This window comes from Dermacentor albipictus, chromosome 9 (genome assembly GCF_038994185.2).
Source record: "Dermacentor albipictus isolate Rhodes 1998 colony chromosome 9, USDA_Dalb.pri_finalv2, whole genome shotgun sequence".
Lineage (NCBI taxonomy): Eukaryota > Metazoa > Arthropoda > Arachnida > Ixodida > Ixodidae > Dermacentor > Dermacentor albipictus.
In genome coordinates this window covers 31,216,314-31,227,395 of record NC_091829.1, presented here as the reverse complement: position 1 = coordinate 31,227,395, position 11,082 = coordinate 31,216,314, and the positions used below count along the sequence as shown (strand labels likewise).

The 11,082-nt window shown below is 52.2% G+C and overlaps 2 protein-coding genes across 2 annotated transcripts; both read right to left on the bottom strand.

Moving 5' to 3' along the window:
* Window positions 1–66: 66 nt before the first annotated feature.
* LOC135912726 (uncharacterized) lies at window positions 67–3,602 on the bottom strand. Its single transcript, XM_065445249.2, has 2 exons — window positions 2,599–3,602; window positions 67–699 (listed from the first exon to the last, which is right to left on the bottom strand). The coding sequence occupies exon 1, from the start codon at window positions 3,275–3,277 to the stop codon at window positions 2,612–2,614; it is 666 nt and encodes a 221-aa protein (XP_065301321.1). The 5' UTR covers window positions 3,278–3,602; the 3' UTR covers window positions 67–699; window positions 2,599–2,611.
* On the bottom strand, window positions 67–10,167 carry LOC135912725 (uncharacterized). The gene is made up of 3 exons (XM_065445248.1): window positions 9,437–10,167; window positions 8,064–8,088; window positions 67–674 (listed from the first exon to the last, which is right to left on the bottom strand). Exon 1 carries the CDS (start codon window positions 10,113–10,115, stop codon window positions 9,450–9,452), a length of 666 nt encoding a protein of 221 aa, XP_065301320.1. The 5' UTR covers window positions 10,116–10,167; the 3' UTR covers window positions 67–674; window positions 8,064–8,088; window positions 9,437–9,449.
* Between the last annotated feature and the right edge of the window lie 915 nt (window positions 10,168–11,082).

Genomic DNA, 11,082 nt, shown 5'->3' with positions numbered 1-11,082 from the left:
GACTGGGCTCGCGGCTTGAAGCTGACCGGGCCGTGCAGTGCTCTAACCAAGAGTTCAACACAAATCCAAACATTCGAAGTCCTTTATTTGCAATAAAAACATCGTCCAGAATATATACACTTGTCGAGAAGAGGCGTCAATAGATGTATGGCTAACTATCTTAGCCTGCAATGATCTACGCACACGCTAGCAACTTTCGGGCATGTCATGGTTGGCTGCCCAAAGTTCTTGAGGAAAATCCGCTGTTCGCAGCAAGTTCGCGCTACCGTTACGCGCACACATTACACACACATTACAGTTTACACAATACCGAATACACACGGGAGCATTGTTGACATCTTTGCGACACTGCGTTGGGTAGTAAAACACAAATATTGTAATTAGCCAATATGTGCTACTCCAGCTTCTGGCTTCAAGACTCCTACATAGCACAGCAAGTTCGTAAGGCTGCTTGTCTGATGCTTCTTGTGCGTCATACGTTTAACCGCGTGTGTGAAGCCTCTTGTGTTCCATACCCGGAGATTCCAAAGCGCCATTCTCCTATGGAAACGTGTCTGAGGGAAAATGTAACGCCGAAAATGCACGGATCAACCGAGGAATCCTGGGTGATAGTTCTCGGTGACACATGCAGCAGGTGCGCGGCGCTAAGCCCGGGGTGCATGCTGTTCCGAGGCCTTCAAGGGCACCAATTCACGTGCTCTGAAAAATAAAGGGAGAGAATTGTGCAAGCGCACAAAGCAAATTGCGGCGCGGGAATCGCCCGCTAAGCTGTTCCCATCAGAATGACAGTCACACATCCAGTCAGGGATTTCTTCCACACAATCCTGCTTTTATAAAAAACCGGTAGCGAGGGATCCGTGCATGCAATAAGGAATAAAGTAAAAAAAAGATTCAGTGGCGATTCAGTGGTAAATGCGAGAGAAATGAGTCAGCATTATGTTGCACCTCTTTGAGGCCCCGGGCCCATGATTTAAGCAATGTTCACCACATTGCAAACTGTTCAGGAGCTCACTCGACACAGGTCCTGCCTCTTCGAGGAACGAAGAAAAATCACTTTCCAAGCCCTCAGTATAGATGGTTAACCAGCGAAACTGCAACATGCGGCCCCGGTTTTTATTACTGTGTTAATCCCGACAGTTATTAAATGACTGCTTGGTATGCTGCCGGATCCTCGGTACGCAGTTGCTGCTTGCGCTCGTCTGCACGAGCCTGTTCTTGTGCCTGGGCTGCACCGTCAACACGGCGTAGACGAGCTCGTTCCCGGTCCTGCTCGCGGCGTTGCTGATCGGAAGCTGCCTGCTCCTAAGGAGCACGTGTGACGCGTAGCCCACCCATTTCGGAGCCGGAGAGAAAGTGGTGCGTGCGCTCTCGGCTGCGACGGAGAGCGACGACGTCACTACTGGTCCATGACGTCACTTTTCCTGGCCCAACTGCCATAGAATCTGATGGGGATGCTCCCGAGTAGGCAACAGTGATTTTCACGTCACCGCTTTCATCACGCGTCTTGTCAAAGGAAATTTCGAGCCAGATAGCGTGACGTCATGGATCGGAGTAAACAGGCCTTGTGCTATCTAAGTGGTGTTGGCTAATCGCGCGCCCCTTTCCTTTATTTTGTGGCGCATGCGCATGGGGTTGCGCCAGAGGAGTTTTCGGCGTACGGGCGACCGACATATGGATGGACGGATGGACGGACGAATCGGCTAGCCATATACAGCTTCGCTGTAATATATGAGCACATATGCGAGGTAATGTAAAAAAAAGTAGCAGAAATGGTTGCAAATACTGGATAGCTACGGGACCTGGCTATTTCGGGCGGTTGTTGGTGGGGCCTCGCGGATAACAAGCAAATGACATTCGAATATGGAAACTGCCTTGTGTGCTCCTCGTCGTTTAGGACGCTGACATTCCATGCGGTCGACGCCTGCGCTTTGAAGTTGAATGAATTGCAAGGGTGGGCACCCTCAGGACAACTTCGCACTGTGAGAGCAGTGTTAATTGCAACCTTAGCGAAATTTCCCGATAGATCTGTCCGATTTTATGCTTGTTTGGCGACTAAGAGAGTTCGGGAATTTTCGGGAGGATTTTGAGCGAAATTTCAGCGCGATCAAGGAAAGAGGCAGCAATGCGTATTGAACTTTACATAACAGCTCGCAGATCACGGCTCTGGCGTCTTCCACGGAAAAAATACGCAAGCAAAATCAAAACGACGCAGAGTGTCTTAATTTTCCGGCATGACGACGGATTGCACGAAGCGACGCCCGGTGCGACGAGGAGTACGCTTCTGATAGAACATCGGCCGAACAACAGGTATTTGTGGAGAATCTTTCGACGAGGGGGACCTTGTTTTCTACACACATATAGCCCCGTATACAAGTCCTCTCGTCAAAAAAAAAAAGGAAACGCTATCTCCCGGTACATCCTTATAGTTCGACCGTTGTTGAGCGCCACGCATTCGTCTTGTTTAGAATTTGATGGAAAGTTGATGCATGCGACAGTTCCGTCGTCATACCGGATCGGACTGTCGCCAAATCGTGTCATGCGTCTAAAAACGTTTAGGCCGCGTATCTCAGACGTATGTATACACACACACGCACTTACCTCTGGCGACGCGTCACACCATTTGCGCGGGCACGTCCACGTCGCCTCGACACCGTCTCCACGCGGCCACGCCCAGCTCGATCGCGGCGACCACGGTGCCGACCAGGTTGCTCGCGAACAGCGGCACGTCCCGGCCGAGCGCCCCGTACGCGGCCCAGAGACCGCAGGCGGAGAGCGTCCACGCAGCAATCTCCGGCAGCGGGACCGTCCTGATGCGGGCGACCGGCGCCACGTTGCAGGCCACGGTGGCGACGAACGCGAGGTTGCCCAGCCACGCCACGCTCATCGCGGGCGACGCGACCTCCATGGCCACGAGCGTCGCCAGCAGGGCCATGCCGGGCCATTGGTCCCGAGAGTAGAGGCGGTGCACGAACACGTTGACCAGCATGAAGACGAGACCGCAGGTGTTCACCCACATCACGTTGGGGTCGCCGGTGGCTCTCCCGTAGATGACCCAGGCGTGTAGGCAGATGGCGGCCGCGGCCAGGGGCAAGAAGGCGACGCCGAATGTGCTTCCGGATCGCCACACCCGCCAGGACATGGACAGGCTGCCGACGAAGCTGGCCATGGTCACGATGCCCGCGAAGCGACCGACCCATTCTCGAGCTGCGTCTTCCATAGTGGCTGCGCTTGTGGCGAAAGTGCTCGGTGCGACCGATTCCTTTTGCGTTACATTCATTTCATTCTTTCTTAATAAAGGTGTTGGTTGCTTCGTTTGTAAGCCGGCAGCATCAATCGCAGTTCACGACGAGACGCACTACGGCAGTGTATACGTCTCCTATCGTGCACGTGGCATAGGCAAATCAGTGTTGCTCTTGATTATACATAGATATCACAGCGATGCGCAGAGGGCAGTGGCAACCTCTGGGTGTGCACTTTCGCTGCTGAGCAATGCAGCGCCCTACGCGACGTCACGACACGAAATCCTGCACGTCACTGGCTTAGCCAATCAACGTCCTCATAAGGTGATATACGCGCGAAAGCAATCTACGCAGAACGCACACCACGAATGGAAAGTGTTGAAGTCGCGCGCCGCTGGGGCAAGCATGTCTAATTTCAGCACAGGTCAAACGGCATCGTCATGAAACAGACAAAAGTGACACATCGAAGGCTGTCGTGTACTGGCTCACATGCGAAATGAACCTATGAAGATGGATGTCAATACTCATGGGCGCCGCCATATGTGCTCACGTGACAGCTTCCGCCATTGGGCGCCTTCTCATCGGTGTTTTCTCGGTTCTTTACAATGTTCACGCAGCCGCAGGCACGGCTCAGACAGCCGTTATTTCGGCCACCGCGATGGGCTGTGAATGGGTAGACGACACAAAATTTTGGTTAAAGCTGCGGAGGAAGCCTGGAGCGATCATGTCGGCTATTGGCGGTGAGCTCCACCACTGGAAAAGCTGGCGCCACCGTCGGCGTGACGTGGCATTAGAGATCACGTGGGCACAGCGACCGCGTAGGCTGCTTCGGAAGCGCCGAAGCGAGCTGAAAACGAAAGTTTAAGTCCCACCTGCGCCGCGGTTCTGATTAAGTGGTAAGGCTTTACCACCTTGGGTGTCTGCTGGACAACATTTGAAAGTACTATAATAGGTAGTGGCTGCCTTTGGAGGCGTGCAGCATGGTAGGCTACTGCCCGGTGCCGCAGTGCCGGACGTACGCAACGGAGCCCGGTGTCGGCCTTATTCACACGTAGCCGCAGGGCAAGGAGCTGCGTGAAGCTTGGCTGGTGAAATTTAGAACCGGCAGACAGCCATCGGCTACAACTCGGGTATGCAGCAAGCACACACGCGAGGAAGATTTCTGCTATACGGCGCCGGGTCTGCGATGTTCGTTAACAGAAAACGCGCACTGAGACGCTCGCTCGGGTCCACTGCCCGGCTAATGTCAGGACGGTTTGGTCTATGAACTTGTTGATGCTGGATACTGGCAAGTTCACTGGAACGGAAAGGGAGCGGTAAGACGCACATTAAAGAAAGGCATGGCATATGGTCATGTTTGTGTTAAGAATTAATGCACTGAATTACAAAAAAGAAGCAGAGGGAAATCGCACACTGGGAAGACCGATAAACATGCAGTGCGACGCAACTTGAGAAATAATATTGAAATGTCCATGAATTTAGAAGACAAAAAAAGATTGAATAGTCGCGATGGCACATCACAGTCGCCGTAGGCGTCGAAGTATATAACGAAATTATTTTTGAACAGTTCTGATAGCGTCCATGGAACAATGGTTGCTAGTGTACTGTCAGATGGCGGTGGTGGTACAAACTTTATTTAGTGAAGGCCAAAAAAAAATGAAAAGAAAATTAAGATGCCGCCGTTCCGTCAGTGGCCTTCAGGCTGCCGGTCGTAGATGCTCATATGCTGCGGCCTCACGGCACGGCGCGAAAACGCTCTCGCAGCGAAAGCAAAACATTGTGCGGGGACATGCATGCATGCAGACGCGCAGTCGATCGCTGCGAACCCGCGCGATCGCTGGATTGAGGCTCCATTTTGTTATGCCCCATTTGGTGATACAGACAGCCCACTATAAGAACATATTTCACATAGTTTACTTGCAGCATTTACCTACCTTTCACACAAAAAGCCGGTTCAGGAGACTCCATCGCGGCTACCGCGCGTATATATAGGGGCGTTCGCTGTACGTATTCGGTATGGCGATTTTGTCCCGTTTTGAAGGAACGAACTCGTGGCTGAGTGGTAGCGTCTCCGTCTCACACTCCGGAGACCCTGGTTCGATTCCCACCAGCCCATCTTGCAAGATGTTTTTTTATCTATGAAGTGCCTTCTGGGATTTATCGCTCACGGCCAACGACGCGGACACCGACGCCGACGACACCGGGTTTTCTGCGACACAAGCTCCTTAACGCTTTCGCGTTAAAAGTTCCCTCGTTTTGAGAGTACCTATATAAATGTGCAGGACCGCCGCGTGGTGTTTTTATCGGGCGCCGTAAGCGAAACCTATGAGGAGCGCGCCGCGTGATTACGCTAGGGAGGCGCTTCCGACAGATGGCGACTCGGTAACTCCTCGCCCCCAATATGGCCGTGCGAAATGCGGCGTGAGCTTCGATTGCAATAATCGCGCCGGGAAGGTGTTTCCATTCTTGAGAAGTACTGGGAATAAAGGACTCGCGATGGGCTCTACGCTACGTAGCACCGCAAAATGCCAACCTTACGGCGATGATCAGTGCGAGATGAAGCATATGCTGTAGGTTGGCGGTGAAATAACACTTTCGCACAATATAGAATTTGACGCTGTTTTAGCAAGCCGCTTGTCTGCTATAGAAGCACGATATGCCAATGCAGTTTAATATAATGGTCCTTTTTTTTTCTCTAAATGTTCGTTAGGAATATATATTCAGATTGAACGCCATCTTGCCGGCGCGCAGTGGGCGGCGTCAAATCGGTCTTCGAACCCGCTCAGCCTGGTGGCCGAGCACCACAGCTGGTCGGCGGTGTTCCTGCTGCTGGAGATAATCAGCTTCCTCACGGCGTTCGCCGGCATGAGCTTTGACTCGAGATGGGGGCGAAATGCGAAAACACCCGTGTACTTAGATTTAGGTGCACATTAAAGAACCCCAGGTAATCCAAATTGTCGGAGTCCTCCACTACGGCGTGCCTCATAATCAGAAAGTGGTTTATTTGGCACGTCATCATCATCAGCCTGGTTACACCCACTGCAGGGCAAAGGCCTCTCCCATATTTCTCCAACCCCGGTCATGTACTAATTGTGGCCATGCCGTCTCTGCAAACTTCTTAATCTCATCCGCCCACATAACTTTCTGCCGTCCCCTGCAACGCTTCCCTTCCCTTGGAATCCAGTCCGTAACCCTTGATGACCATCGGTTATCATCCCTCCTCATTACATGTCCTGCCCATGCCCATTTCTTTTTCTTGATTTCAACTACGATGTCATCAACTCGCGTTTGCTCCCTCACCCAATCTGCTCTTTTCTTATCCCTTAACGTTACACCTATCATTCTTCGTAAGACCCCATAATTTTTTTTTTAAACTTTGACTCGAGGTATGAGGGCGCCCGCCGCCAAGAAGGAGATCGCCGTCGTCGTCGCCGTGCCGGTTCCCGCACTCGTGGACGCCGACAGGCCCGACACACTGGAACCGACCGAGAAGCAACCGTCCGCACTAGACGAGCCTTCTTAAATTCCGGGAAGGGACTTATGTCGATTTCTTTATCATTCAATTGTTTTTTCACTTCATAGCGCGCAACCGTGAGAGGGGAAATGTAGTGTCTCAATGGAAAAAATAATTATTTAAATGCGACGAAAAAGTAATAATCAGCCTTGATTGGTAAGTACGTAATCAGCCTTGGTTTGTAAGTAATCAGCCTTGATTTTGCTCAAAAGGTGAAGTACCGATTGGGATAGCCAATTAGTAGACAGCTATACGAAGTAAGCGTAGTAGTGTTATCGGCCGTATTCCATCGGTTTAGACATTCTGTCACGAATTCAAACCAACTAGCACGCCAACATGAACACATCTCGCTCGATGAGCGCGGAAACTCGCTGTCAAAATGTGAGGAATCGCGGCAGGAGCAGCGACCCGAATTGACCTTCGTGCATCTCTCGCTTCAACGCGAGGCGAAACGTCGAAAGCACAGCGCATACTAAGCTACTGGCATTATGCGCACTCTGCAAACATCGCAGACCGCTTTTAGTGGGCTCGGCCGGGGCCCACTGAAGATCGCTTGACCTGGCCCGGACCTGGTAAAGCGATATTCAGTGGACCTGGGCTTGCGGCGTGAAGCAGCCCGGGTCCGTGCAGTGCTCTAACCGAGAACTCGACACAAAGGAAACATTCGAAGTCATTTATTTACAATAAAACCATCGCCCAGAATACACACACTTGTCGAGAATAGGCGTCGATAGATGTATGGCTAACTATATTCGCATGCAAGCGTCTACGCACACGCTGGAAACTTTCGGCCATGTCAGGTTGGCTGACCAAAGTTCTTGAGGAAAATCCGCTATTCGCAGCAACTTCGCGCTACCGTAACACACACACACACACAAAAGGCATTTCAGAGAGTTTCAGCTATGTACGGATTACAGTTTACACAATGCCGAAGACACACGGGAGCAAGGAATATACTGTTGACATCTTTGCGACACTGCGTTGTGTAGTAAAACACACAAATATTATTGTAATTAGCCAATATGCTCTACTTCAGCTTCAAGACTCCTGCATAGTACAGCAAGTTCGTGAGGCTGCTTGTCTGATGCTTCTTGTGCGTCATACGTTTAACCGTTTGTGTCAAGACTCTTGTGTGTCATATCCGGAGATTCCAAAGCGCCATTCTCCTATGTAAACGCGTCCGATCGAGGGCAAATGCGACGCTGAAAGTGCACGGTTCAACCGAGGAATCCTGGCTGAAGTATATAGTTCTCGGAGACACATACAGTAGGTGCGTGCTGCAAAGGCCGGGATGCATGCTGTTCTGGCGCCTTCAAGAGCACCAAGTCACGTGCTCTGAAACAGAACAAAAGGATAGAATTCCGCAAGCGCACAAAGCAATTTTCGGCACTGGAATCGCCCGCTATAAGCTATTCGCATCAGGATGACAGTCACACATCCAGTCAGGGTTATCACCAACACAATCCTGCTTTTATCAAAAACCGGTAGCGAGAATAGGATGTAAATTAAGATCTGTCACTGCGACGCGTTTTTCACGTGTTTGCATTACATTGATCCGTGCATGCGCCCAGGAATAAAGTTTTAAAAAAATACATACAGTGTTGATTTAGGGGTAAATGCGAGATAAGTGAGTCGGCGTTTTGTCGCACCTCTTTGAGGCCCCGCATCCATGATTGAAAATTGTTGTTCAGGAGCTCACGCGACAGGTCCTGCCTCTTCGAGGAACGAAGTGTTGTCTTTGACACTTTTAATGCTTTAAATCAGTAAAAATAAAGGAGGAAATCACTTCCCAAGCACTCCGTACAGATGGTTAACCAGCGTAGCTGAAACGTGCGGCCCCGCTGTTTATCACTGGGTTGATCCCGAAGGTTCATTAAACGACAGCTTGGTAGGCTGTCGGATCCTCGGTACGCAGTTGCTGCTTGCGCTCGGTTGCACAAGCCTGCTTTTGTGCCCGAGCTGCAGCGTCGGCACGGTGTAGACGAGCTCGTTCACGGTTCTGCTCGCGGCGTTGCTGATCGTAGGCTGCCTGCTCCTAAGGAGTACGTGTGACGCGTAGCCTGCCCATTTCGGAGCAAGAGAGAAACTGCACTCTCGGCTGCGACGGAGAGCAACGACGTCACTACTGGCGCAGCTAATGCAACACCATCTAAATATAACACAAGGCCTTCTCACTCCGCTCCATGACGTCATGTTTCCCGGCCCGTGAACTATAGAATATAATGGGGATGCTCCAGAGTAGGCCACAGTGATTTTGCCGTCGCCGCTTTCATCACGCCAGTCTTGTCAATGGAAATTTAGGGCCAGATAGCGTGACGTCATGATCAGAGTAAGCAGCTGGCCTTGTGCTATCTAGGTGTACAGGTTTCGGTGTACAGGCGACCTACAGATGAACGGACGGACGAATCGACTAGCCATGTACAGCTTCGCTGTAATATATATGCACATATGCGAGGTATTGTAAAAAAAAGGAGCAGAACTGATTGCAAATACTGGTACCTGCGTGACCTGCCGATTGTTCGACCATTGTTGAGCACCACGCATTTCTCTTGTTTAGATAGTGATGGAAGGTTGATGCATGCGACAGTTACGTTGTTGTACACATCGGAATGGCGCCTAACCGTGTCGTCCGTCTAAGAACGCTTGAACCATGTATCTCGGACGTACACACACACGCACTTACCTCGGGCAACGCGTCACACCACTTGCGCGGGCACGTCCACGTCGCCTCGGCACCGTCTCCACGCGGCCACGCCCAGCTCGATCGCGGCGAACACGGTGCCGACCAGGTTGCTCGCGAACAGCGGCGCGTCCCGGGCGAGCGCCCCGTACGCGGTCCAGAGACCGCAGGCGGTCAGCGTCCAAGCGGCGATCTCCGGCAGCGGGACCGTCCTGATGCGGGCGATCGGCGCCGCGTTGCAGGCCACGGTGGTGACGAACGCGAGGTTGCCCAACCACGTCACGCTCATCATGGGCGACGCGATCTGCATCGCCGCGAGAGTCGCCAGCAGGGCCACGCCGGGCCCTCGGTCCCGGGAGTAGAGGCGGTGCACGAACGCGTTGACCAGCATGAGGACGAGACCGCAGGTGTTCACCCACACCACGTTGGGGTCGCCGATGGCTCTTCCGTAGAGGAGCCAGGCGTGCAGGCAGATGGCGGCCGCGGCCAGGGGCGAGAAGGCGACGCCGACCGTGTTTCCGGATCGCCAGACCCGCCAGGACATCGACAGGCTGCCGACGAAGCTGGCCATGGTCACGATGCCCGCGACGCGACCGACCCATTCTCGAGCTGCATCTTCCATAGTGGCTGCGCTTGTTGTGAAAGCAGTCGGTGCGACTGATTCGTTTGACGTTATATTCATTCCGTTCTCACTTAAGTAAAGATGTTGGTTGCTTCGCTTGTAAGCCGGTAGCACGACGAGACACACTGTGGCAGTGTGTACGTCTCTTATCGGTGCACGTGGCATAGGCAAATCAGTGTTGCTCTTGATTATACATAGATATCGCAGCGATGCGCAGAGGGTATTGGAAACCTCTGGGTGTGCATTTTCGCTGCTGAGTAATGTGGCACCTTACGCCGCGCCTCGACAGGAAATCCTGCACGTCACTGGCTTAGCCAATCAACGTCCTCATAAGGTGATATAAGCGCGAAAGCAATCTACGCAGAACGCACACCACGAATGGAAAGCGTTGAAGTCGCGCGCAGCTGTCGGAAGCATGTCTAATTCTACCACAGGTCAAACGGCATCGTCGTGAAACGAACAAAAAAGAATGCATCGAATGCTGTCATTTACTGGCTCACATGCGCGATGAACCCATGAAAAGGCTGTGAATACTTATGGGCGCCGCCATATATGCTCACGTGACAGCGTCCGCCATTGAGTGCCTTCTGATCGGTGTCTCCTCAGTTTACAATGTTCGCGGCAGCCGCAGGCACGGCTTAGCCGCTATTTCGGCCACCACGATGGGCAGTGAATGGGTAGAGGAGACAAAATTTTCGTTAACGCTGCAGAGGAAGTGCAAGTATACATTTCATTTATTTGCTCTGTCTGCGCCGCAAGCATAACGGATGTGGAAGTTTACCGGCTGAAGGCGACGAATGTATAGCAGCCTGATAGTCTGCATTATACCCTTCATATGCTAGTCTTTACAGCGTTAGACCTGTATGGCTGTTACGGCCGCAAGCCTGTTGTATAGTAGTAAATTGTACGTGCAACAACTTCGTGCGGAAGTAGGCGTGTATGCGCGCGCAGGAAATGCCTGTTTACGGCCGGCTCTGACCGTGGTGGTTGGCTCGGACCGCGTAGTTCTTGTCTCCAGCGCCGGTTC